The sequence below is a fragment of the Pelodiscus sinensis genome, chromosome 15 (assembly GCF_049634645.1).
Source record: "Pelodiscus sinensis isolate JC-2024 chromosome 15, ASM4963464v1, whole genome shotgun sequence".
NCBI classification, from domain to species: domain Eukaryota; kingdom Metazoa; phylum Chordata; order Testudines; family Trionychidae; genus Pelodiscus; species Pelodiscus sinensis.
The window spans coordinates 18825106-18853031 of NC_134725.1; the positions used below are offsets into that span (position 1 = coordinate 18825106).

At 46.6% G+C, this 27926-nt stretch overlaps 1 protein-coding gene across 17 annotated transcripts in view; it reads right to left on the bottom strand.

The window, feature by feature from the left end:
• The window catches only part of ARVCF (ARVCF delta catenin family member), a 592161-nt gene that overhangs the window by 164197 nt on the left and 400038 nt on the right, over positions 1–27926 (bottom strand). For 15 of the 17 annotated variants that reach the window (XM_075898313.1, XM_075898316.1, XM_075898325.1 and 12 more), the window contains one exon: positions 5749–5907. In XM_075898313.1, the coding sequence (XP_075754428.1) occupies positions 5749–5907 (159 nt within the window). Of the gene's footprint in view, positions 1–5710; positions 5908–10978; positions 11293–27926 lie in introns of those variants that run through there. The other 2 variants (XM_075898327.1, XM_075898328.1) reach the window with 2 other exon arrangements.

A 27926-nucleotide genomic window follows, 5' to 3' on the forward strand; every position in this document is an offset into this window, starting at 1 on the left:
TCGCTGGGGCCAGGTCCCCCAAGGCCTCGTCAGGTGGGGAGGAGGACGAATCCTTCATCTCCATTTGTACTGGGGGAAGCGCCTCCCCTAAGCCAGGTGGATGTTGCGGCACTGCATGGGTAACCATCTGGACTGGTGTAGGTGGCCGTTGCGAGGGAGTCTCAGCCCCAGCCATATTAGAAAGGGAAGGTCTGCTCTCTGACCCCGGGTCCCTAACCAGTGGGGTCGCCGAGGGGGCCGCCCTACGACCAGAGCGAAAAGAGGCCATAACTGACCCCGACCTCATCGACTCTGGCCCCTGGGCCTGGTGGTATGCCCAGGGAGTCCAGAAAGGCCACTGTTGCAGAGGCTGCCACTGGGGAGGCCAGGTTTGAACCTCCACAGGGCGATGAGACCAGTACCCGTGCCGGGAGCTCAAGCAGTCCGAGACCTCGATCAGTGATGAGGGCTGTACCTCCGTGGCCTACTGGAGCGTCTGAAGGAGGCCCGAGAAAAGAAGGACTCCACCTCCGACTTGGTGGACTAGTAAGAGGCCGACCAGAGTGGTGCTGCTGACTGCTCTTGCTCCTCCTGGTGCATATGGCGAGCGATAGCCGTTGGCTTGCCCCGATACCCTGGCTGTGTCAGCGGGGGCATGGCCTCTGTCTCTTGCCCATGCAGCAATGGTGCTGGGGTCATGTGTGCAGGCGGGGCTGGGAGGGTTGACGCTAACCCCAGCGGTGCCAGTGCCAGGGGTTCAGGTTGCACCAGTGCTGGCTGAGTCGATATCGGCATCATCTGGGTTGGTGCCACAGCTTGCGGTGCCAGGGGCTGTGGCTGACTGTGCATCTCATCTGGGATGGACTTGTGCACCACGTGGTGCTGGTCCCGGAGATGCCGTGAGCTGAATAAGCTCTTGAGCCTCCAGGAATGTCTCCGGTGTCAGCGGCGGATGGACTTCCTCCACGGACAGGTCTGGGGATTCAGAGCTGCTCCTTCTGCAAGGGCTCGGCCCACTGTGGCTCTACCCTGGTGCCGGAAGGCTCAGGCACCCACTCCTCTGGCGCACCTCCCCTTTACACAAGGGGGACCTGTCCCTGTGCACCTTCTTATGCGCATACAGCCAGGGACTGGGACTGGTGCCACGGTGCCGACCGGCGCTCACGTGCCGAGGCGTGTTTCCCCTGGTGCCCAGCTTCCCACCCCTGCACCAAACCAGGTGCACTGCGCACCAACACGGCCTCCGGTGCCTGGGGTTGGAGCGCGGACTCCATGAGCAACAGTTTCAGTCTCAAGTCCTGCTCCCTCTTAGTTTGGGGCTTGACAGACTTGCAAATCTTGCAAGAATCAGTAAAATGACCCTCACCTAAACACTTTAAGCCAGGGTCACCATGGGTCACCACAGGGCATCAGTTTAAAGCAGCGTCTGCAGGGTTTGAAGCCCTGAGACCTTGGCATACCCTTCTCCCCTGTACGGGGGAGGAGGGAAGACACTAACATCTAACTATGAATAAGAAAGAGAACATTTAACCAAAGAAAACAACTATTTACAGAAGATAAGCTAACGCTAAGGGCAGTCTGCCAGAGCAAGACCAACGTTCCAGTTCACCGTCACGGGCAGTAAGAAGGAACTGAGCGGGGTTGGGGCGGGCCAGCAGGGATATATATGGGCGGCTATGCTGGTGCCACTCTAGGGGGCTCCCCAGCTGGCCCAACGGGTGCTGCTAAGGGTAAAAAAGTTCCGACGACCATGCACACGGCACACGCACACCTACTGGAATGGACATAAGCAAGCACTCGAAGAAGAACTAAATCATTCCAGCCAGTGATGGGATGTCTGTGCTGGTGGCCTGTGCTGGAGCAGAGGTTTGAAATAAGGGTTTTCTGAGTCCCAAGCTAGCACCTAAACTGCTGGAATCAAGGACAGTCTTATGGTACAAGACTGGCAGTCAGCAGACCTGGAGTCTGCTACCAGGCTCCCCAATAGGAGGCAGATGCAGGGGAGACAGCAGGAGCTGTCTACCCAAGGTCCATGATTCAAAAGGGCCAGAGAGGCCCCCAGCGGCTGCCACTACTGTGACAGTAGCAGCAGCTGGAGGCAGGGGCCCTTCAAATCACTGCCAGAGTTCTAGGCGGCACACTCCAGGTGGTGCTAAAGAATGGCAGGGATAGGGGAACATGAAGCAATCTGGGAAGTGCTGAGGGCTGGCCATTCCTGGCCCCATCCCTTCTGCTTAAGACCCCACTCCCTCCAGGAGAACAGGAGTCAGTCCCTTCCCCTCTCCACATTGCCTAGAGGCCCGCTATTTTGTCAGTCCCTTTGTCTGCCACAAACTTCCTACATGACTGTGCCTCTCTACCATCACCTGTGCAATGGACACAGTACTCCCCTCATAGGGGTAACCACAAAAACTTAATTTTCTTTGAGTTGTGCTCAGATACTGCAAAGAGGGGAGCTCTAAAAAACACTTAACTAGAATAATGGCGCTCAACTTCCAGAGCACTGCACCAGCATGATGCAAATGAGCTGCAAGTCTATTTCCATTCTCCCATTTGCTACCAAATCAACTAAAGCTGAAGACCAGTTTGCTTTCAAGTGGTTATAAACATTAAAACCATATACAAATTAAACAATACATATAGATAGCAGTGATCTCCTTTGAAGCCACATTGCCTTTTCTGACAGAATTACAAGTGGTTTGGCCAACTCAAATTTTGATATTTCAATATATTTCATGAATCACAAATGGACGATAACAGAACTATTACTTCAGTAAAATGATTCTGCTATGTTCAATAATTCCCCTGGGTATAGTACCCTGAATGAAGTAGAATTACAGTGACAGTCTTTTTCATTTATTCACCCTACTCTTTATAATGCTTAGGATGTACTTGTATTATAAATGATTAAAAGTTCATTCTTTGATACCACACATTAAACTGCAGTGTTATTCTGGATAGGATTTTCTTCAATGTATGGAAAAAAGGTGTATGTGTGAGTGAGAAAGAACAGGTTCAGCATTTGTGTAAGGTATGTGAGGAAGACGGCGAAATAGCAAAGTATTCCATGTAAGAGATGATTACTCTCTTCACACCATGAGAACTGAACATATTGCTTATCAGTGATATGACTATTTTGAACAAACTACATCATCCATGTGGTACTCTTATCTAGCAGTCAATGTATGGAAAGAAGGCCTCTGCTATTTTTACAAACTACACTACCATTTCAGTCCCATCTACTGTTTTATCCTTTTGCAAAGCATAAGTTTATAATTATAGTTATAAAAGGTTGGTTGCAGCATTTTCATCAGTGTCTAAATTTGTTACATCCTTCATATATTTTTGGCTAGAAAAAAATATAATATACTTAGTCCATATAATTTTAAGATGTAACACACTGTTTTAAAACCTTGTAATACTGAACTGTAAATCCCTCAAATAAAATGGGAGGAGACCAAGGTGATTTTTAAATTCTATATACAAACTTACTAGGAAAGGCCAGGTTGTTCTAGACAAAACAACCAAATGAACATTTACACTAATTGAGGAATTGTGTGCATGTAGCTGTTGTCTTGAGTGGAACTGTGCACCTTAATAAGATTTGATATGCTGAGCTGATATCGTAAGAGAGATTGCAATTTTGGAATACCAATAAACACACACACCTATCCACAGAGTAACATCTGTTTACCTTTCTTTGGATGTCCAATTACTTCCTATCTAAGGAGGAAACAGCTGGACAATCCCATTTTAAATAATGTTGTCTAACAGTTTTTAAAATGGAAAACCCCATGGCCCAACAGGTCCAAACCCTAGGAGAGGTATGAGTTTAACTGCTGAAATCCAGAACTTTAGGTTCAATGCTATTCTAAGTGCCTCCCAAAGTGTGCCAGGCAGCTCCAAAAAAAAAAAACCAACAACACACTTATCCCATGGAAAATATTTGAGGCAATACAAAATGAGGGGAGTAAATAAGAGCAGAATGAGAGAAGGGGAAGGAAGGCCAGTGGTAACATCTATACCAGTGGGGGCATGCTCCAGCCTGAGGACCATGTGCGGCCCATCAGGGTTTTGTGTGTGACCCATTTGACATTTTGTTTACTGTGCCCATGCACGGGGTTGCCCGATTCTGCTGGTTTTTGTTCACTTGGAGTTTCTTTCTTACCAGTAGTACTAAAGCAACACACACATAAAGCAAGGACACATGAAGTGGGGTATGTGTTGATTGTACACAACATTGACTAACAGTTCTGCACGCCCTCTGCATCCAATCAAAGTGCTGCTATGGTTTAATGAGCACCCCCAGCAAAGTCTAGGTACGCAAGTGCAGTTTCAATACAGGCAGTCCCCGACTTACGCGGATCCGACTTATGTCGGATCCGCACTTACGAACGGGGCTTTCTCGCCCCGGAGGTCCAGGTAGCGGATTGCTACCTGCGAGCTCCGGGGCGAGAAAGCCCCGTTCGTAAGCTGCTCCGGTGCCCCTGGTCTGCTGGAGACGGTCTCCAGCAGACCAGGGGCACCGGGCGGGTTCCCGCGCTTCTGAGGCTTTGCCAGAGCAAAGCCTCAGAAGCACGGGGAACCGCCGCTGCTGCCGCTTCAGTCCCGGTGCCTGTGGTCTGCTGGGGACCATCCCCAGGGGCAAAGCCTCAGAGGCGCGGGACCCCCCCGTGGCTGCGGCTTCAGTCCGGGTGCCTGTGGTCTGCTGGGGGCTATCCCCAGCAGACCACAGGCACCGGGACTGAAGCTGCAGCCGTGGCGGGGTCCCGTGCCTCTGAGACTTTGCCAGAGCAAAGCCTCAGAGGTGCGGCACCCCGCTGCCGCTGCAGCTCTGCTCCCCATGTCCCTGGTCTGCTGGGGGGGGGGGGGGCGGCGCAACTAGTGTGGCCCCCCCCCCAGCAGACCAGGCTTTTGTTTTGGACCCTGGGGCAGAGCAGATGGGGTGCTGCTGGGTTGGTCCAGTAGCATCGAGGAGCGGCGCTACTGGAGCAACCCAGCAGCACCCCAGCTGCTCTGCCCCAGGTGTCCCCAAGTCAGCTTCTGCTGAAACTGACCAGCGCTGACTACAGGAAGCCCGAGGCAGAGTTGCTCTGCCCCGGGCTTCCTGGAATCAGCTGCTGATCAGTTTCAGCAGCAGCTGACTTGGGGACGCCTGGGGTTCTTAAGTTGATTCTGTATGTAAGTCAGAACTGGCGGTCAGTTTCAGCAGCGGCTGAATCTGGATGCCAGTTCCGACTTACATACAGATTCAACTTAAGAACAAACCTACAGTCCCTATCTTGTACGTAACCCGGGGACTGCCTGTACTACCCTATCCCAGGAGACTGTCTTGGTTATGACAAGAACTGAGATGGAAGACCATTCATGCAGCTCACTCACTAGCTTAGGTTGCCCCTCACTGATCTATACTCATAATCAGTCTGGTATTCTACACACATGGCATTGACAGAGGCCACACAGAATCACTCATCTGGAGCCCCAGCTCTACCAATATGGGGATATTGAAAACAAAATCTGTGTAAACTGGAAAATTATTTTCTGAAAAACAAAGCAAGGCAGTTTCACATTATTAGTAAGGATTGTAAATAGTCTGACACACACACACAGAGGCATGATAACCCTACTGCTCTATTCTGCTTGCTACTGCTATTTTTTATTCCTGTGTGCCTAGGCTGAAATTTTGTAATTTCTTCCCAATGGACTTCTTACGAAAATAATCTTCTAATACCTCTAAATCATCCCCCATAAAGGTCCAGAAATTCCAACCTTGGTCTCAGTTCTCCTTGTGGTTCCATCTTCTGAAGTCACAATAGAGACATGGGAAGTTGGTGTACCAGGGTCTTCCTCCACAGTAACTGTCTCCTCTACCATCTCCTGAGGCTCTTGCATCATTGTTATTGATGTCTGGTTGCTGGGGCTTTGCTCCTAAGAAATAAAAATGGAACATGTTTGTTATTTTTACCAGCACTACCTAGAGGGGTTTATTTGTAGGTTTAAAATAATGTACAAGGTATCAGATGCCTGGAAAGATAGATTCAGAAGGGAAGGTTTTATTGACCCAAGAATAACTAGCTGAGGGCATGCTGTCCTGACTGAATAACTCCAATTATTAGAGAACATTTGAAACTGACATCACAGACTCTGCATTTATTGTCCATTTACAATGGACTATTTCTTCATATTTACACTTCATTTACACTTTCCCTGCTGTACTTAGTATAGGATGGAGTGGAGTACTTGCACATAACCCCTACTCTTCCCATGTTCCACAGTAAATAGGACCAATTGTTCCAGAGCAGTTAATTTTATATACTATTTAAAACTTATTTCTAACTGATAAAATACACTCTTCAGACCTCACTAGTCATTTATACAAGGCTATAAATGATATAACAAGGCCTTTTAGTTACGTAGTACTCTAACAACATCTTAAATGGACAAAACTCATAATTCAGAAGATACAGTTAACCAAAGAATTGCTGAACTGAACTGGTGGTGGCACCAGTAGGATTTTTTTCTGCTAAATATCCTACTGCATAGACAAGGTCTAACTGGTTACAACATCAGTTAAAAATTGTTGCATAAAAACAAGATTGTCAACTGCTAAACAGAACAAAATTTCTCTACAAAGGATGATTTTCTTCAGAAATGCTACCTGAAAAGGATTCTTCTGCCTCTCCAGCAAACATCTTGTTATGTTTTAATGTTGTGCAATTTGTGTGGGTCTCAAATGGCAACAAATCAGAAGTAGTATTCTTGATTAATGAATTTCAGAAGTGTCACAACCCAATACATGGGCAATGAAGTACTGGATTACAGAATGAAAACTAAGTCTTTTCCAAAATATTTGCAATCCTTGACTAGGGACAATGTTAAAACAGATTGTTTCTTTTACTGTACACACTAAAGCCAGTGGGGTATGTGCAAGCCTAAAGCAAAATCAGAAGTAATACTTACAAAGTTACATCTTACTAGATGTAGGAAGACTGTGTTTCATATTTTCCAGGAAAAAACCCCAAAACATCATATGCTCTAATTCCTTACAGTGAAGCAGTTTTCTCAACCCCACAGGAAAAAACAGTCAGTCTAGAGCATGATTACTCAACTTTGGAAGCCCCAGGGACCACAGTAATTCTCACAGCACATACCAAGGGCTGCAACTTAAGTATGGTTGCATATACATGCAACTATATATGCAACTATATATGCAAATAGCTTCTGACTGGCATGAATACAAAGAGTAAGGCAAGACTACACAACATACAGGCCCCATTTAAGTCAGTTCTGCTGATATTAATAACATGTAATATTTTCCTGATTTCCACGATGTGACAGCACTTTTAATAAGCAATGACAGTTCAGGAATTTAACTACTAAAACCCCTATCAACAGAAGACCATTATATTGACTACTTTTTTGTTTTGATTCCCACCCATGGGCAGTGTGTCGAGTCCCGCATAATTCCAAACCGTACCGCAACCTGCAAACAAATGGGCCACAGGCCGCATGTTAAGTAACCCTGATCTAGAGAATTCAAAGCCCTGCTCCTATTCATTTGTATGAAGTCCATTTGAAAATATTGTTGGGTGTTGGAGTGGACACGAACACCACATTGCAAACAAGTTACAAAAGGCAAGTAACTGCTTTTTCTTCAAGTGCTTGTTCATGTGGGTTCCAATCAGGTGAGTCACAAGCCTAACTTTAGGAAGTGTGGTCTGAGTCATCAGCCAACTTGAGCACTGCCCTACCAAAGGCCTCTGACCTGCTGGGTGATTTTGTAATGTGTAGATGGATGAACAAGTTCCTGCCCTGCATATCTTGTGAATTGGGATGTGAGTGAGAAAAGTTGTGGATGAAGCCTGGGCCCAGACAGAATGTGTTGTAATACTGGCATTGGAATCTGAGCAAGGCTGTAGCATTCACAGATACAGGAGACTGTCCAGGAGGAAATCCACTAGGGTGACACTGGATGTCCTTTCATCTTGTCTCCAATTGATACAAATAACTGGATCTGTTTTCTAAAAAGTCTAGTTCTCTCAATATAAAAAGCCAATGCCCTGCTCAGAATGTGGAGTCTCTTTCCATGCCCTCACATGCAGTTTAGGGTATAGCACCTGTAGGAATGTGCCTTGATTGATATAGAATGGAGAAACCACCTTAAGAAGGAGATAAAGCAAAAAACATGTGGTCAGCAGCTCGAAAGGGGAACCTGTCAACCTTGATAGGACTAAGATGACATCCCACGGAGGTACTGTTTGTGGTCCCTTGAATATAGCTTCTCTTTACCTGTTAGAAAATGAACCACTATAGGTGGTCTGAGAACACTGTACAGCCCCAGACCTCTGGGTGGAAAGCCAAGACAGCAGCCTGGTGAAACTTTATGGATGAAGCCGAAAAGCTCTGCTGCTTCAGGGTGAGGAGGAAATCCAGGATAATTAGGATCAGAGCTCACATAGGAGACAAACCAAGTTGTGATACCTGAATTGAAAACCTCTTTCACTTGGCCAGGTAAGTGGCTCTTGCTTGTGGAAGGTATCCTGCAAACCAGGAGAACCTGATCTGGGCAGAGAAGCAATCTGGGATTTAGCCATGGGAGCTGCCAAGTCACAGAATCATAGAATACTAGGACTGAAAGGGACTTCGAGAGATCATCGAGTCCAGTCCCCTGCCCTCATGGCAGGACCAAATACTGACTAGACCATCCCTGATAGACATTTATCTAACCTACTCTTAAGTATCTCCACAGATGGAGATTTCACAACCTCCCTGGGCAATTTATTCCAGTGCTTGACTACCCTGACAGTTAGGAACATTTTCCTACTGTCCAACCTAAACCTCCCTTGCTGCAGTTTAAGCCCATTGCTACAAAGACCTTTTACATCTGCACTTGAAAGGGAATCCTCTGAACTGTCATTCATGTTAAAATTCGACCCTCTCCGGGAAGGAATGAACAAATACTCAAACTATCTTACCCATTACCAAGATAGCTTCCCCAATTATCACCTCTAATACCATTAGCTCACAGACATCCCACTCTCCCCACCTCTAATATCATCAATTCACAGACACTTACCTTCCTTCCTTCCCCCCCCCCCCCCGCATCCCCCTCCTGTTCTGAAATGTGATTTGTCCTTTTCATATGTGTTCATTTTTTTAATTGTATCCTTTGGTATATATGGTTGTGACTATTTTCTTCCACTATTTGATCTGAGGAAGTGGGTCTGGCCCATGAAAGCTCATCATCTAATAAACCATCTTGTTAGTCTTTAAAGTGCTACATTGTCCTGCATTTTGCCTTCCTAAGTGGAGCACTTTGCATTTGTCTCTACTAAACTTCATCCTGTTTACCTCAGACCATTTCTCCAATTTGTTCAGCTCATTTTGACTTATGACCCTATCCTCCAGATTAGTCGCAACCCCTCCCAGTTTGGTATCATCTGCAAACTTACTAAGCGTACTTTCTATGCCAATATCTAAATCGTTGATGAAGATATTGACTAGAGCCGGTCCCAAAACAGAGTCCTGCGGAACCCTACTTGTTATGCCTTTCCAGAAGGATTGTGAACTATTAATAACTACTCTCTGAGTACAGTTATCCAGCCAGTTATGCACCCACCTTATAGTAGCCCCATTTAAGTTGTATTTACTTAGTTTATTGATAAGAATATCATGCGAGACCATATCAAACGCCTTACTAAACTCTAGGTATACCACATCCACCGCTTCTCCCTTATCCACAAGACTTGTTATCCTATCAAAGAAAGCTATCAGATTGGTTTGACACGATTTGTTCTTTACAAATCCATGCTGGCTGTTCCCTATCACCTTGCCACTTTTAAGTGTTTACAGATGATTTCTTTAATTACTTGCTCCATTATCTTCCCTGGCACAGAAGTTAAACTAACTGGTCTGTAGTTTCCTGGATTGTTCTTGTTTCCCTTTTTATAGATGGGCACTATATTTGCCCTTTTCCAGTCCTCTGGAATCTCTCCTGTCTCCCATGATTTTCCAAATGATGCAAGGACTCGAGGTTGAGATGGTAGATATGATGGTCTTATGTCAGAAGATCCAGATCAAGGAAACAAGATTGATACATCCACTGACAAATCCAGGAAGGACACGTATCAATGTTGTTGCAGCAAAGTGGGTGCTATTAAGATAACTGCTAATGAGTCCAGGAGTGGATGGCATATAAATGTTTCCCTTAGATGGCACAAAATTGACTCTCATTTATCTGCTTTGGATGGCAAAGAGGCAGGGAACCACCAGAGAAAGCTGGTAGTGTCAGAAGTTATCTTTATAATGGGGAGGGCAATCCAGGAAGGTCCTGAGGAAATGAGGGTATCTACAACTGGATTTGTACCCTAAGTAACATCCTCCTGTATGCCCAAATTTTGCGTGATTCTGTGCAAGAGCTGCTATAGAGTTCTATTGTGAGCTGGTGCAATGGAAATGCTTTTCATCCCTTCATCAGATGATGAAGAGGAGAGGATAACAGTTTGGGCCAAATCATTGACTTCCTCTCTTTGGGTGGGGGGGGGGGGTCTCGTTGCGGCTAAGGCAGCTGGGCTATTTGGAATCCCAGTGTTGGAGCAGGTCCTTGTGCCCTAGGAACCACCAAACCCAGCGCTACATATGGTGCTGGGTAGGTCACCAGAGCCGGTACTTGAGGTGGTACCGGAGGAGTGTTTGATATCAAGGCAGTCAGCAGCAGCGGGGCAGCCTCCAGCACCAGAACAGACAGTACTGTAACACCCAGTGTGGAGCTATCGGCACAGAAAACAGAGTCGGCATTGACAATAGGTCAGTGCCTATCAATGCTGGGGTGTACTAAAAAAGAGCTGAAGAGCCCATAGATGTGGTGATGGATGTCGGTGCCATGAAAATAGAAGGTGCCAGCAGCAATGGTAGTGTTCCTTCATCTGGGCGGTCTGAGTGAACTTCAGCATCTAGCCCACTGAAGAAGTCAACCTAGCTCTGGGACCTCAGACCATACCTTATCCCTGATGATAGGCCAACGGGGTCCAGAAGTACCACTGAGGTGTATTCCAAGCTGGTAGTCATTGTCTTAATGGAGGCTGGTGTTGACATGGAGACTTTGAAAGTGGACTTCCTCAAGCAGTAGGAGCCTGCATCAGACTCAGTATCTGAAGCTGAATATCAAGGTGCTGGGTGTGTCAAGTGGTAGGACTCTGGAGACCTGTAAGATGTAGCCCCGTGAATCATTTACACCAGGGATGTCTGTGCTAGGACAGTGGTACATGTGGCAATGGAAAGGACTTTCCACATGATGGCACTAGTGATTTGGGTAACATTGGATCCTGTTTCTTGAAGGACATTATCTGAATCAAATCCTGGGCTACCTCGAAAGTTTCTGGGTAGATGGAGTTGGATGTCCCAACCATAACATTCCAGGGAATGAATGTGGGTTGGATTCAACTGGACCCTTTGCAGGGCAGGAAACTACATGCCCAGTGACCTAGTCTTAGCTTGCTGTAGCTGGCACCTAAGGGCAGACAACTGCTTCCACTGAGAAGCTGAGGACTAGCTCTTCTCGGGCCTGTTTCTTCTGAGGCAGTGGGGAAGTAGACTTGTGCCTATTCCCCCTGTGGTCAGTGCCAAGCCAGTATCTACTCTGCACCACACCACACATCAATGGTGCCAGAGTGCTTTACACAGAGGAAGCAATGCTGGCTGGCACCAGATCAGACTGGGGGCTAAGTGTGACCTCTGTGAGCAGGATTCTAAGTCTATGAAGGTCACTTTTTGACATAAGCTTGCCACAAGCCTTGTAAGCTTTAAACCAGGGTTGGGGAGCCTATGGCCTCAGTAAAATACAATAAAACTCCAATAGTCCGGCATCCAATTGTACGGCACTCCCGATAGTCCAGCATCAAAATGGCAAGAGCCTAGCAAGTGTGCTTCGGCAAAAAATGAGTCACAAGGCAGCAGAGGTTACTGTATTAATAGTGTAAGTGATTAGCTAGTGCTGCACGCTACTATACATAGTATCCTCTGCTTTCTGTATTCAAAGGCTTCGCAATAATAATGGTGAGTACTGTACTGTACATTTATTCTTTCATTCTATGACTAAATTTATGCGTTACAATATGTACAATAAAAAGGATTAAAACACTTTATATATATATATATAAAAGCCATCTTATAGTATCTCCTGATAGTCCAGCATATCCGATAATCCAGTACCACGTAGGTCCCAAAGGTTCCGGATTATCAGAAGCCTACTTGTACTAACAACTAACATTAAATCAACGCACAGCTACTGCTAGGAGTACTTGCAAAGAGCAAGATGTTCCAAATGCCCTCACCAAGCAGTAAGTAGGAGCTGGTGGGTTGACGGGTCAGGAAGGCTACATATTGAGTGCCATATTGGCACCACTCCAGTGGGCAACTCGGCCGACTTACTTTAATTAAAATAAATAGATAAAACAGCAGCAGCAAAAATAATCTCCTCCCTTTGTATTTAGGCTGCCTATAGGCAAAGGAAATCTTTAAAGCTTGGCACTTAAACATGAGCAAACTGCAAACTAGAGCACACTGACTTTAAATGAACATTAGTTCTTGCTTTTATCCTGTGGCAGATTCTAAAATGATTATCCTGAGAGATTCGGTACAGATTTGCATGCCTAATGCAGTGTGCTATCAGTTGGAAACGACTGTCCTGTGCATCGAAAGATTAAAAACCTGACTAGTTCAAGGTAGATTTCCCAATTCAGACAGCTGCACAGATCTACTTTCTTATTGCACGAACTATCCAAAGACATGCAATGAAGAAGGAATGTCATTCAGTCTTCTGTTCCCCAAGCTATCTTCCAGGAGGCTGCTCTTTGATCTCCGTAGTCTTTTAAAATTCTTAACTGTCATGTTTTTGATAAAGTAGCAACCAGGTGAAAAAAATAAGAAATGTTTAGTTTCAGTTATCATGATGTTTGTGTCTCAATCACAGAAACTGGGACTCAATACTAGTTTAAAAGGTATCAGAAATCCTTCTGCACAGCTGCAAAAATATCCAGGACACTCCTTTGTTTAAGAGGTTTCTGCATGAAGTCACAGTTTTGAACGTATAACCCGCTCAACTCAATTATTTAAGAATTTTAATATAAACTTGACCTGACAGACATTTTGGTATTTTCTAGTCTGTGCCAATTTCTAATGGTTCAAATATGATTCCTCAATGGTAGTCTTAGTGGCAGTTTCAGAGAAGATTAGGGTTGGAAGAGACTTCAGGAGCAGAGGCAAATGGTGAAGGGAAATTTTGGGGGGAGGGACAGCCTGTCGCGTCTTCCGGTGCAGTGGGTTGTGACAGCAAAGCAGCTGTCTTCTTCTCTTCTTCTCCTTGTCGCTGCCAGTAACTGTGGGGGAGCCGGACCTCTGCTGCAGGTACCAGACCCCGCTCCATCTGTTCGTCGGTCCCTCCCACCCACTGTGGGGGAAGAAGAGCTCGTGCCTCCCATGCACTGGCCCTGTTCAGGTGGTCATCTAGTACAGGGGTCTCCAAACTACGGCCCGCGGGCCGGATGCGGCCCGCGAGGCCCTCTCATCCGGCCCGTGGAGACATTTTTGTCTGGGCCCTTCTTGCCGCAGGGGAGGGGGCCCTGTCAGGGGTGTGCGGCGTGTACTCACGCCGCGCCGGGGCAGGAGAAGCGGGCCGCTCCGCTGACAAGCGGCCGCGCGGCGGCAAACGGCGCAGGGGGCGGGGGTTAGCACGGGCGGCGTTCCCCCACCCAGACTGACAGGGCAGCCGGCCAATCAGGGGGCAGGATGGGCGGTGGTGGTAACGCCCGCCCGGTGACGTGCGGGGGAACGTGAACCCCGGAGGGAACTTTAAAAAGGTTACCCCTTCCGCCCAGGGGGGGGGGAAGGAGTGAGCGGTGGCAAGCAGGAGGGGAGGACAGCGTGCAGAGGAAGGGGAGAGCAGGGGGAAAAGCCCCCCCCCCCCCCTTCCGGGAGAAACGGATTCGCAGGTCACTGTTGATGTTAGGGACCACAAATCTAAAGCCAGAAATGTCTGCTATTTTGGCATCCAGGAAACAATTTCACCATTCACACTAATACAGGTGTTCATGTGTAGTGTATCAATGTGTTATTAAATAATAACTGAATAAAATAATATTAAATAAATAATTAAAAACAACATCCATGTTTTGATTGTTTTTTATTTGGACCTCAAGTGTGTAGTCGGCCCCCGAACTGCTGTTTGATAGTTAATGCGGCCCTCGGGCTGAAAAGTTTGGAGACCCCTGATCTAGTACAACCCTCTGCTCAAAGCAGGAATAACCCCAACTAAATCATTCCATTCCATGCAGCTGAAGATTCCAGTTTCAACCCTCCTCCCCACTCCTTTGTTCATTTAGCTAGGGTACTAGCAAAGCAAACGGGAGCTGCCTGCAAGAGGAGTTCAAGCCTGGTATGATTTCAAGTAAGACTTCTCATTCTAGATCATAGGAGGGATCCCAGTATGGGAAAGCTGAGATTGAACAATTAAGCTTCAGTGAAGACTGCCACTAAATAAAGCACCTATCTAGTCCTCGCCAGTGGGAAGAAAAGATGTTCAGGATTCTAACAACTCCAGTAGGATAGAGCTATTACTCCCTGCTTTGCCTTCCAGAGACCACTTCTCATTTAACCTTTCAAGCATGATGGTCAGACTACAGAAATGTAAAAGCATTTACATAAAATTATGGCAGGAGCTCTTTTGTGATAAATGAGCACACTGCAAGGTGTCACCCAGAAATCACTGAGCATAACATATGAGACACTCTACAAGCCATCTTATCTTTGGGTCTATCACAAAAAAACCCTGAAGTCAATGCTACTTGATTTAAAAAGTATTTCTCAATAACCGGACTGGGAATGTGTATTACTGTAGTACGGAAGGTTTTCCCCCTTCCTTTTTGTCAGCGTTGTGGATGAATTACATCCCTGTTTAGTTGTGTTTATATGTCCATAAGCCTGTAAGAACAACCTATTTTTAAAAAACAACAATTTATCCCCAGCCTTTAAAAGTTTAGTGTAGCTGAAATATCCTTCAATGTTTCATGCAAAAACTGTAAAATAGTAATTCTTGTTTTGTTAAAAGCTGAGTGATTTCCCATTCCAAAATACCTCCTTGGGCCTATTTAGCGTTAGACTATCACAGCCCCTAATACCATCGTGATTTTGATTCCTAGAGTTATCATTCCATCAGTGTGACTATTTTATATCTGTTTTAATAAAAGAATAAGCTCCCCCAGAAGACTCACATATCTTTGCATTGAGATAGAAAAGTTACATTCTATTTCCTTCTCCAGTTAACCAGTATCAAGGAGCAACCACCTACCTACCTGCGGCCCACTGTGAGCTGAGCTACAGCCCACATGTGCGTGACTGGGCAGGGGGAGGAGCAGGAGCCCAGTAGGGGAGGCAGGAGGCAGGCCTCAGGTAGGTGGCTGCTCCCAGATATTAGTTATCTGGTACCTAGAAAGCTGGGTAATCGGTTAATTAGTTATCCATTCATATCCCTATTCTCTTTTTATTAAATAAGTTAAATTACAGGAGATTATCTATTCACCGCCAGAGCACTCTTCAAAAACATTCAAAGCATGTCCATCTAATCATCTTCACTCCTGCAGAGTCCTTCTGTTTAGTGTAGGGGTGGAGAACCTAAGACCCAGGGGGCACATCTGGTCCCGAAGACTCATGTCTCATCCCCTTCCCTTGCAGCAGAGTGCCAGTGCTGGTGCTCCAGCCCTGTGGCCTTCTCCCATGGGGCTGCTGGAGTGTCAGCACTTGCTCTCCCTTGGGAGGGCAGGAGAAAAAGGAAGCGAGCGTGCCCCGAGCCTCACAGACTGGACTCAGGCAAGCCCAGGGCTTGATCAGACCCACAGACTTTCTGGCAGGGGGTTCCGTGCTGTACGGCTGCACTCCCTCTCTCCCTCCTCCCTTGGTGGGGAAACAGTTGGAGGCTTTTCCCCTCACTGCCTGGATAAGCTGTCATCACAGCCAAAAGGAACAGCAGGGGGCAGTGCCTGGAAGCAGCAGGGGACCTGGAGTCATGAGTGTCCTCCCGGAGCTGTGCCAGGGAAGTGCCTCCCTCCGGCCCAAACCTTCTACCCCCCTTCTGCACCCGCCTAGCCTTCCCAACCCTAGGCTACTCCTGCACCCTACCAACCTCCCAGACCCAAAGCCCTCTTCCCACCATTCCCCTCCCACATACACTCAACTCCTCATTTTGGGGTTCCACCCCATAGCTGGGGAGGCCACAAAATCTACTATCTTTGCCATTCTTCCCCCCAGCTTTGGTGTGAGAGGGGAATGTGGGAAGTGTTTTTCTGCTTTTCAGTTGGAGGCCATGTCTGTGAGATGAAGGAGGGGTTTAGGCTTCTCATTTTTGTGCTGCTTCCCTGCTGATTTTTCTGTGGGTCAGTGACCCACAACCCAGAAACAGGTTCCGTACCCCCGTTTTAGTGGATTGCAATGGAGGCAATTCAGTAGACAAAGCCAAAATGTGTTGATTACTAGAAATCTGAGCATACTTAATTCAGACGATATTTCTAATAGAATAAAATTAAGTCCTGTCTCCTACCCTTTGTCTGACTTTTCCACTAAAGCCATAATCCTTGCAATGTCTTTATATAATAAGACTACTCACTTGTGTAAAGTGACGCGCACAAGTCATTGTTTGCAGGATCAGGAATTTGGGCTCGTCTACCCTTGAGCAGATCATTCAGATCAAGGTAGGGTGTGAATGCAACGTAAAATAGCTAATGCAGAATAATTCCATATGTAGGCAACCTCTCACACTTTAAGCAGTTACTGTTGTATCTGTATAGTTTATAGCACAATAGAAATATAAACTTGGCTGAGGCCATGAGGTCACACTGAATTACTCCTAATAATTAATAGAAACTCTTTTGAGTGCTCATTTTAGGGAGTTCTGCTGTTAAGGCAACTGTTACGTGATGCGGAGCCCAAGACAAGTTAGGTTTCAGTTAAGGCACCGTGTGATACAGGAGATCAGACTAGATCAGTCACCAACTGGTCAATCGGGATCAGCTGGTCGATCCTGGAGCCTCAGCAGTTGATCATGATCTCCAGGCCACTAAAGTCCAGCAGCACAGCAAGGCTCAGGCAGGGCTTTGGCAGGAGGGCAGCTTATGTTGCTTCCAGAAACAGATGGCTGCAGGTTCATCTCTGTGCTCCTCATGGGGGTAAGGTGGCAGTGTGTCTCTGCAAGTTACCCGCACCTCCAGTTGGCCAGCTCCTGCCCTATGGGAGCTGTGAGGACTGTACTGGAGGTAGGGTAAGCATGCAGAGAGACGCTGCCCCATTCCCCCACAAGGGGAATACAGAGACAAGCTTCAGCTGACCACTTCTGGGAGCGGCATGGGCCATGGCAGACAGCCAGCCAACCTGTGTGAGCCATGGCAGTGCGGGCTGGTAGCTTCCTTTGGCAAGCATCTCCCAGCTGCAGCCTTTACCTTGTACCTCCTCCTGTACTTCCATTCTAGCCTTGACCCCATAGGCATGCATAGCACATTTCATTAGGGTGTGTGCCCGAAGAATTTTTTTTAAATATACTTTGACCCCCCATTAGCCATGGCCCTGACCCCCACTGGCCACACCCCGACGCCCATTGGTCACACCTCTAGAGGTAACACTCTCAGGGCAAAATGGACACATGACCAGATGTAAAAGGTGTCATGTGACCCCCTCTAAGGACTTTTCCCACCATCCTCCTACCAACAGGAATTAGTTTGGCCCCCACCAAACCCCGCTTATGCAACTATCCTGCAGTTGCATTAACTCAATGTGTGTGACATTAACTTAGGGGCAGAGAGGCTTGGGGAAGTGTTCCCTCTAAGAGTTTCCTCCCATGAGCACAATGATTTTTGTGTTGTGCACCAGTACTGAGTTCATCTGGCTTGTTTGGATGTGCCACTGTTATTAATAAATATCTTCTAAACCGCTTCCTTTTCCTTCTGCTGCCAAATCTCCCCTTGCTCCATCAGCTCCCCATTGTGCCTGCTGCCCCCCAACCTCTCACCCTTCTCTGCTGTCCTGACTCCTGCCCTTCTCACTGTCCTCAGCCTTCCTGAGACCTGCCCCTCTCCACCAGCCCTTCTCCCCCCCTGTGCCCACTCCTCCAGTAGCCCCACTCTGATCATGTGAGCTACCCCTCCTCATCCCCTCTCCTAACACCTCCCTCTACACATCTTCCCTGCCTCTCTTCTCTGGTGCTGGTCCCTCCCCCGCAGGTGTCTGCCCTTCTGCTTCACACCCAGAATCCCTGTCACCTGCTACTTCCCTTAGCCCTGCACTCTCCCGATGCTCCCCCTTCCCTCACTGCCTCTTCCCCCTTTGCCCTCTTTTTCCCTGACGCCCATCCCCTCACTACCCTCTGCCCCCGTTCCCCTCATGCCCCTGTGCCCTCACACGTCTTGCTCCATCCCTGCCTTCCACATGCCCACCCCTTCTCTCAAGCCTTCGCCCAGCACCTCCCCCTCCAGTTCCCAATGCCCTTCCCCTCTCCTCTCCCAGCATCACCCTGTCCCCCCACCCACTGACACCTCCCCTCCTGCCCTTTTCCTCATTGTCTCCACTTGGCCCCCTGGGATTTCTCGCTCCTCCACCCTGTTCCTTGGTGTTTTCCCCTTTCTTCTCCTGACTTGCCCCCCTCTCCTCAGCACAGGCCTCTTCCTCTCCCACCCCTGCCTATTTTCCCCCTCTCCCTTTCCCTTACCTTAGGCTAAACCGGCTTCTGCCTTCCAGCTTGCCGGGCTGGAGTCAGAGCCAGCTCAAGCTACAGGGCAGCTGGGCCCTAGCCTGGGGTGCCTCACTTTAAGGGGCACCACGCGGTGCTGCTGGGCCAGGCGGGACCAAGGACAAGGCCCCAGGTGCAGAAGGGGCGCTGCGCGGTGCAGCCTGGCTGGGCCGGGCGGGATCACCCCCAGGCGCAGAAAGGACGCTGCGCAGTGCTGCCGGGATGGGTGGGGGCGGGGCCGTGGCCCCAGGGGCAGAAAGGGTGCCACATGTTGCTGCTGGGGCTGGGGCTGGGGCCGGGACCAGGGCCCCAGGGGCAGAAGGGGCACTGTGCGGTGCTGCCAGGCCAGGGCTGAGGCTGAGGCTGAGGCTGGAACCCTGGCCCCGAGTGCAGAAGGGGTGCCACGTGGTGCTGCTGGGATGGGAGGGGCCGGGGCCCCAGGTGCAGAAGGGGCACTGCGCAATGCTGCCAGACCGGGTGAGGATCGGGGCAAAAAAATGGCTCGGGCTGGCGTCTTTGGTCTAGCTCCAGCTGCTTCTGCCATGCACGCGCGCTCTCTGCCCCAAAGTACCCAGTATATGGCCGCAGGGAAAGTGACGGGCTGTGGTACCCCGTTTCAAATCCCCCTCCTCCTCCAGCAGCTGCTAGCCAGCCCGAGACATTAGGGTGTGCCTGGGCACACCCGGCACACCCTGTGCGCATGCCTATGCTTGACCCTCTCCCCCAGAGTCAGCACTCCACACCCCCAAACTGTGCCCTTCAAATCTCTCTTCTGAGCCAGAATTCTGGACTCCTCCTGTCTCAGCTTGGAGCCTCCTCCCAGAGCCAGCACCCGTCCTGCATCTCAACACTCTGCCCCAAACTGGAGTCTCCCTCCTGCACCCAAACACCCTCCCAAAGCTTGCACTCCTTGTTCCTGACCCAGAACCCGCACTCCCTGACCTAGCCCAGTTGAAGTGAGCGTTGGTGGGGGAGAGCATATGATGAAAAGAGGGGAGGATGGAGTGGATGGGGTACATCCTAAGATGCTCTGAAATTTAAAAAGTTATCTTGGGCATAGAGAGTTTGGAGACCACTGGACTAGGTGATCTGATGGTCCTTTCTGTCCCTCAACTCAATCACATGAACGCTCATAGAAGCCATATCTTGAAGTCAGTCAAGTCTGCATAAAATAAAAATGTTTCCTAACCTGGTAAGTGATAGTATAATGAACCCAGATGCATACCACAGTGCATTAGCTGTTCTCAGAGGAGTTTCACCCCTGACCTTCAGGTATAAACACATAATATACAGGCAAATAACATTTGATGCAGGAACCCTTAAAATATTTGTAAAAAGGGAACTTTTTAAACAACTGGAAAGTCATTTGGAAAAGCATTTTCAGCCACAAAGAAGGACTTCATAACAGTCCAGTCAAATTTGTGGTCCAAGCCCTCCTCAAGTTACTACACCTTTTGGGTAAGAAAGAGGGGGAAAAAATCAGACAGAACAAGAAAAGTAGTAATATTCATCCCTGAAGTGCAGAACACTAGTGCTCTGTTCAGCCATGGGTAAACAGCCCATCAACAGGGAAATCTACAGTGGCTGCCCAGCCTTGGACAAAGAGCTTTTAGGCTATTTTAACAATCTGAAGTGTTTCAGTTAATGGAAGACTGGCCAATTGGCCCTCAACTATTTCTAATTGACTGGAATGATGGATGAAGCTCAAGGGGAACTGACCCACTGAACTTTGCCACAAAGCCAGAAAATGGCAAGAGCTTGTAAACAGTGTTTTACGAATGGAAGTGGGGGAGGAGAGGGATTCCAGAAGCACTGCCTCCCTCTTAACTTGCTGAATGACCCAGGTATTTATAGACCAGCAGCAAAGTTGTTTTTGGAGGAGAGAAAACAAAAAACCTGAACCCAAGGCAGTAAAAAGAATAAGGAGGTGGAGTGCCACGAATAGGGTATTTCCCCCTCACGTTCCCTCTCCTTTTTTCCATTAGCTGAAGGCTAATGTGCAGCCCAGCTCTAACACAGAAGCTGGGCCCTCTGGATCAGAAGCAGCAATTTGTCACTTTGACAAGAAAGAAGTCTCCGTTCTCTATTGCCTCGTCTTGCCACAGCAACGATTTTTTCAGCACCAAAATGATCTACCTGAATACTCTGAGGCTTTAAATCCCAGCTCTCTTCACATCATAGATGTATAGATAATGTTAATAACCCACCACATTAAACACAGTAACCGAAGAATGATGTGTGCCTGGAGGCCTTCAGAACACAGTAATTACTGATAGCCACTGGGAAAGAGCCACATAGTGCATGTACTGGAGCAAATGACCTAAATAATCTCAAATCTGTTTTGATGAGCACTCAGTTTAGACCTCGAAAGCTGCATTGTGAGCAAAATGAAACTGCTATTAGGTAGGTATGATTGTGGTTCACGTCCCATGAAGGCTCAAAGAGAAAATGATGCTGATGAACTTACACAGGAAGATCATACGTGGAATTAAAAGAAAAGAAACTTCCTTTTCTGATGCTGTGTGCAATTACTGCGAAAGAAATGTAAATCTTCTGACCTCTATGGGAAGTAGTACTGGGAGAATCACTAAGCATGTGTTCTGAATAGTGCAAAGAAAAAGGTATCTCTTTGGTAACCATGTACACAACCCACACAACAACCTGCAGTAAACAGGTCTCAGATCCTGGATCAACAGACCTAGACTCACACTGGGGGCTCATAACATTAGTGTAAATTCATTCAGGGTTAGGTAGGGGCTCATGCTTAGGCTCTTCCCACTAAGGATGTAAAATTCCCATTTAATTGGTTAAACATAGTTTAACCGGTTAACTGATTCAAGAGTGAGAGATGGGGGGCAGCTCCTGGCCAGCCTGAGTATCCCCTGCCTGCACCTCCACACGATGGACAGAGGCTGCTCCGGATTCTGGAGCAGCCCCTGCCAGCGGCAGATACCACAGGACCGGAGCAGCCCCCTGCCACAGTTGGCGGGGAGCTGCTCCAGCGCCCACTGGTTAACCAGAACTGGTAAGCATCCCCCCATTAAGGATTATGCTTACCAGTTAACCTTTCACATTTCTACTCCCCACTCACCAAGTTTTCAAGCTGGTGATGGAGATTGAGACAACACTTCTAATTTTAGCTTTGCAGCATGAAGCCCCAGTCAATTAGGCTAAGACATTTGCTGCAGCAGAGATTGGGTTCATTTTCTTCTGTGTAGGCATGCCCTTAGACAAAGCCCGTGAAAGAGTAACACCTGTTCAAAACATTGGGCACTCTGTATCACCTTCCAGCTAGGGCACTCAATGGGATTTTAAGACAATTAATTCATTACAACATTCCTGAAAGGGAAGGTGCAAGACAACCATTATCCTTACCATATGGAAAGGGAAACAACGGCCCAAGTTCAGACAGCATGATGTGCAAGTTCACAAGTCTGAGAGAAAGATCCCCAAGAATTGAAACCTATCCTAGCAAAAATCTTAGTGTCTGAGTCACATGACCATCTTTTCTCATTAATGATCTAGCAGCCCAACTTTGGGAATAGAGTCACTAGGGTGTTGTGGGGTTTTTTGGTTTAAAAAAATTAAAAAAAAAAAAAAGACATCCCATAAGGCAGGTTGCACTCTGGGTACATCATACTTCTCCTAGCTATTGTAACATAAGCTGCATTTCTAGTATTTAATCAAAGAACTCTATCCATCACAATAGTGTAATGAATAAATAGGAAAACACTGTATTACTGTGTTTGGGTAGATAATGCTCTCTTTCCTTTTCACTACTTTAGACCTGTAATTTGCTAGCCATCTGCTACTGGCAAGCCACATACTAAAAGAATACTGCAGAGAGATGTACTAAACATACATGCTACCACATCTAATATTTGACTGAATAAACCAGTTGCATATTGAGTTCAACACAACACAAACTCCTACTTGTTGTCCTCCTAGGCTACGTCTAGACTCCATCCCTTTTTCGTAAAAGGGATGTAAATTAGACATATCGCAATTGCTAATGAAGCGGGGATTTAAATCTCCCCCCTTCATTAACATAAAAATGGCTGCCGCTTTTTTTCGGCACGGAGCTTTGCCGGAAAAAAGCGGCAGTCTAGATGCTGATCTTGCGGAAAATAAAGCCTTTTCTGAAAGATCCCTTATCCCTCTACGAAATAAGGGATAAGGGATCTTTCGGAAAAGGCTTTATTTTCCGCAAGATCAGCGTCTAGACTGGCGCTTTTTTCCGGCAAAGCTCCGTGCCGAAAAAAAGGCGGCAGCCATTTTTATGCTAATGAAGCGGGGGAGATTTAAATCCCCGCTTCATTAGCAATTGCGATACGTCTAATTTACATCCCTTTTACGAAAAAGGGATGGAGTCTAGACGTAGCCCTAGGTTTTCAGATGATCTAGCAGAGGTGAAACTGAGTAAGTTTTCCTGAGGATAAGGCTATATCACCAATTACAGTCTTGTAATGGAATTTTCTTCATCTCTAGCTTCTGTTCATGTAATGCTGGCATGTGGGAACGATGAGCCCATTCCATTGTCCTTTCCTTTTCAGACATTTTAAATATATTTCTCCTTCTTCCCCCACTCCCCTCTTCAAAGTTTTGATCAGGAATTAAGATGACACATGTATCTGTATATTCACAAAATCCACAGGCTTACACATACATGGGAGCACCTGAGAACTTTTACTCAGCTTGACAGATTTTTCCTCTTTATGAAGTAGTCGCTTAAAAGAACATGTATATGCTAGCTAATATGTATGTGCACACAATTGCATCATACAGTTACACTTGGATGTACTTTGATTTCAGGATTGTATATACACACTTAGCACACCACATAGTTAGTATAGTGAAGTAACTATGCAGGCAAGCTGCACTGGTACAAGGGCTTGAGCAAAATGCTTAGTTAATTTCAAGACAGAGTTAATATACAGGACGTTGAAATGGGTTACTACCAAAACTTGACCGTAGTCTTTCTACATGTAACAGTCACGATAGGAAAAATCAGAATTAAATTCAACTTACTCTCCCCCCCAAACCTTCACAATTCTAAACAGAACAATAAGAATAACTGGACCATCAATGGAAAGCTATTGACAACCCAAATTCAAAAAGTGGAATTTCTGAAATATATTGTTTCTTATTCTGGAGAGGACAATGTGATTGGTGATACATCTCACTGACCCCTAACCCATATGGAAGGAACTAACCAAAATTTCCCATTCTTAAGCTCCAAGACAGGTTTATTTGGAATTAAGATGTCATCATCAGTCCAAATAACTCCACAGAAGAAGAGTTAAATCATGTTATGGGTCTTAAAAACAAAACAAAAAAACCCACCACCACAACAGCTATTTTCTAAACTGGACATAGCAGGAAATACAAAGATCAGCTTTAAACACTAGTCTGGCTCTCAATAGTGTATATCCTCAGAACGTAAAAATTGACAGCAGGAAGTAACTTGATGGGAGATCTTTGGGTGACTACAAGTCCAGCTGAAAGTTAAGAGACACAAAGCAGCCAGGAAAGTCAGGGGTTGCTTTTACTGTAAAACTTCCAAAAGGGGAAGGGGGAGTTTATCCTGCTTTCTTTCATCCACCTTGAAATATATAAAAGCTTCAGAGAGGTAGCCAAGTTAGTCTGTAACAGGAAAAACTTAAACAACAAATAGTCTAATAGCACCTTAAAGACTTAAAGCACCATGATGTAGATGGTATCATGAGCTTTCGTGGGCACAACCCACTTCTTCAGATGACAGGAGGGTTAGAAGTCCAGATCCAAAAATAAATACGGGAAGGAGGGAGGGAGGGGAGAAGGGAAAAAAAAGAGAGAAAAAGGAGGGTGGTGGTGGTCAAAGACTCCCTCCTAAGAGGGACAGAGTCATCCATCTACTGTCCAGTCCTGGAATCTTGAGAAGTGTGCTGCTTTCCAGGAGCCAGAATTCAGGATCTGACGGAGAGTCTTCCAAAACTGATCAAACCTTTGTATTACTACCCCTTCTTGCTTCTCCATGAGGGAACTAATGATGCAGCCAAGAATGACCTTGAGTGGGTCACTGCAGATTATACAGTGCTGGGAAGAAGGATCAAGGAATTTGAAGTACAAGTGGTGTCTTGTCCATCCTCCCTGTTGAAAGAAGGTCCAGCTAGGGACCACTGAATCATAGAAGTATTTTTTTTTTAAATATGGAGCTATACCTATCTCATAGAGCTGGAAGGGACTGTGAGAGATCATTGAATCCAGTCTCCATCTCTCATGGCAGGACCAATACCATCCCTGTCAGATACTGCCCCAGATCCCTAAATGGCCCCCTCAAGGATTGAACTCACAACCCCGGGTTTGGCAGGCCACTGAACTATCCTTCCCCCCCAGGATGAATGCATGGTTGCACAGGTGGTGTCAGACAGAGGAGTTTGGTTTCTTATACAATGGCACACTGGTCTAGTCACAAGGATTACTAGGGAGAGATGGGATCCACCTAACCAAGAGAGGAAAGAGCAGCTTCGCAGGTAGGCTTGCAGACCTAGTGAGGAGAACTTTAAACTAGATTAGTTGGGGGACGGTGACTTAAGTCCTGAGGTAAGGGGGGGAAGTGGGATACCGGGAGGAAACATAAGGAGGAATGAGCAACAAAGGAGGACCCCTGATTCAAATGGAGAAGATAGGGTGATCAACTAGTTACTTAAGGTGTTTGTATATGATGCAAGAAGTCTGGGAAACAAATAGGAAGAATTAGAAGTTTGGGCACATTCAAAGAACTATGGATTTGATTTGATTGTAATAATGGATACTTGGTGAGAGGACTCACATGCCTGGAGCACTGTTATGGAAGGGTATAAACTGTTCAGGAAGACCAGATGGGAGAAAAGGAGGAGGAGTTGCACTGTATGTAAGAGAGCAGTATGATTGCTCTGAACTCCAGTATATAGAGTGAGAAAAGCTGCTTGAGAGTCTTTGGGTTAAGTTTAGAGGCAGGAGCAACAGAGGTGATGTTGTGGTTGGGGTCTGCTGTAGCCCACCAGATCAGGTGAATGAGGTAGATGAGGCTTTCTTTGGACAACTAATAGAAGCTTCCACATCACAGGCACTGGTTCTCAAGAGGGACTTTAATCACATTGACATCTGTTGGGAGACCAGCAGTATACAGACAATCCAGGACGTTTTTGGAAAATGTTGGAGATAACTTCCTAGTCCAAGTGCTGAAGAAACCGACCAGGGGCCATGCACAGCTTTACCTGCTGCTCACAACAGGAAAGAACTAGTAGGGGAAGTAGATGCAGGTGGCAGCCTGGGCAGCAGTGCTCAAAGATGGTCAATATCAGGATCCTGACCAAAGGACAAAAGGACAGCAGCAAAATACATACCCTGGACTTCAGAAAAGCAGACTGACTTCCTCAGGGAGCTGATGGGCAGGATTCCCTGGGATGCTAACATGAAGGGGAAATGAGTCCAGGAGAGCTGGCAGTATTTTTAAGAAGCCTTATTAAAGGCACAGGATGAAACCATCCCAATGCACAGTAAGAAAAACAAATATAGTAGGTGACCAGATTGGCTTACCAGGGAAATCCTTGGTGAGCTTAAACACACAAAGGAAGCTTATAAGAAGTGTAAGCCTGGACAGATGACTAAGGAGAAGTATAAATATATTGCTCAAGAATGCAGGGGAGTAATCAGGAAGGCAAATTTAGAAAGGATCAATATGGCAAAAGGTAAAAAAAAGGGAGATTAAGGTAAAAATGGCATTAATCCATTTCCAAGTCACTGACTACTCAGAAGTAAAGGATCTTGAATGCTTATGGATCAGTATTCTAACAGATAAAGCACAAGATGATGGACGAGCTACAGCTCAACCATTCACACTACAGAACGAGATGACAACTGAGTTTCAGGGCTTATGTACACAGGGACCTTCCAGGAATGTTGAAGTGAATCAACCAAGTCAATGTGCATAAATTAAAGTACATTAAACACCCTAGCTCTCTCCTTTTTCCCATCCCTGCATCTATGCATGCTTTCATTCTGCCTCAGGTTGCTAAATTAAGTTGCAGTGAACTAAACCCACTGTACTCATGAATAAAAGCATCCAAATCAGCAGGAAGCAGGTTTAAACGCACTTTAATTTATACACACCTATTTCATATCTTTCATTGATTCAGCTTTACTTTGCTGATTGTCCCAGTAGGTAAGTCTTCAGCAACTATTTTACAGGAAACAAAATGGTTATAAAGTGAGACTTAAAACTAAGTGACAACATATGCTCATCTCATGCGGCCATTACTAAAACATCTTGGGAATTTCTAAGCACTACGGAAGACAGTTTCTTTACTGACAACTGTTGCATCTAACAAGTAAGAATTCTGTCTGAGACCTAATACAGATCAGGAACTATTCAGCTGTTGGTTGGCTGTGTCATTTGGGGGAAGTAAGTGTAATGATACTGCAATCTAACAGTCAAAACTTGTCTTTGGATTAGGGATGTAAACAACTAGTTGACTATTCAATAAGCAAATGCTTATCAGATAGTTGACACATTACTTGACTAGTCACACACACACCCTTGCTGCCTCTATCAAAAAAAGGCAGCAAGAGGATGGGGGGGGAAGGGTGTGCTTCCATGCAGCAAAACTGCATGGGCCCCCCCTGCCGCTGACTCCAGGCTTCATGCAGTGCTGCCACTTTAAAATGCTGCAGGAAGTACAGGTACAGCAAGGGACCCTTGGAGCTGTTGCTACACTTCAAAGGCAGAGGCACCCTTATCATCTAATCAAACAGGCGATGCAAATTGCATCGCCTATTTGATTAGCCAATTAATCTAAATTTAACATCTCTAGTTTCGAGACAGAGCTGGGACAAAGGAGCTTACGAGCTAGGTCACTTGCCCTTCCGGACATTCCCTTTCTTTTTTTGTGAATCATAGTTACACTAAGATGTGAGGGGTCTATGATGGAATTGGGGACAAAATTATCTATTTTGTCCTAGCATGTAGATATCCAGTGACTGGAGAGTGGGGGCTTTTAGGGCTAAATTGAGCCATCAGTCTTGTCAACAAAGAAATTTGTGATCTCAAAAAGTAGGTCCTCAACTGTGGACTGTACCATTTTTCAGGCTTCCTGAAAGAGGAGCCATGAAGCCAGTCACTTCAGCACAGCTGTGGAGATGGATCTAGCTCTCATGAGTT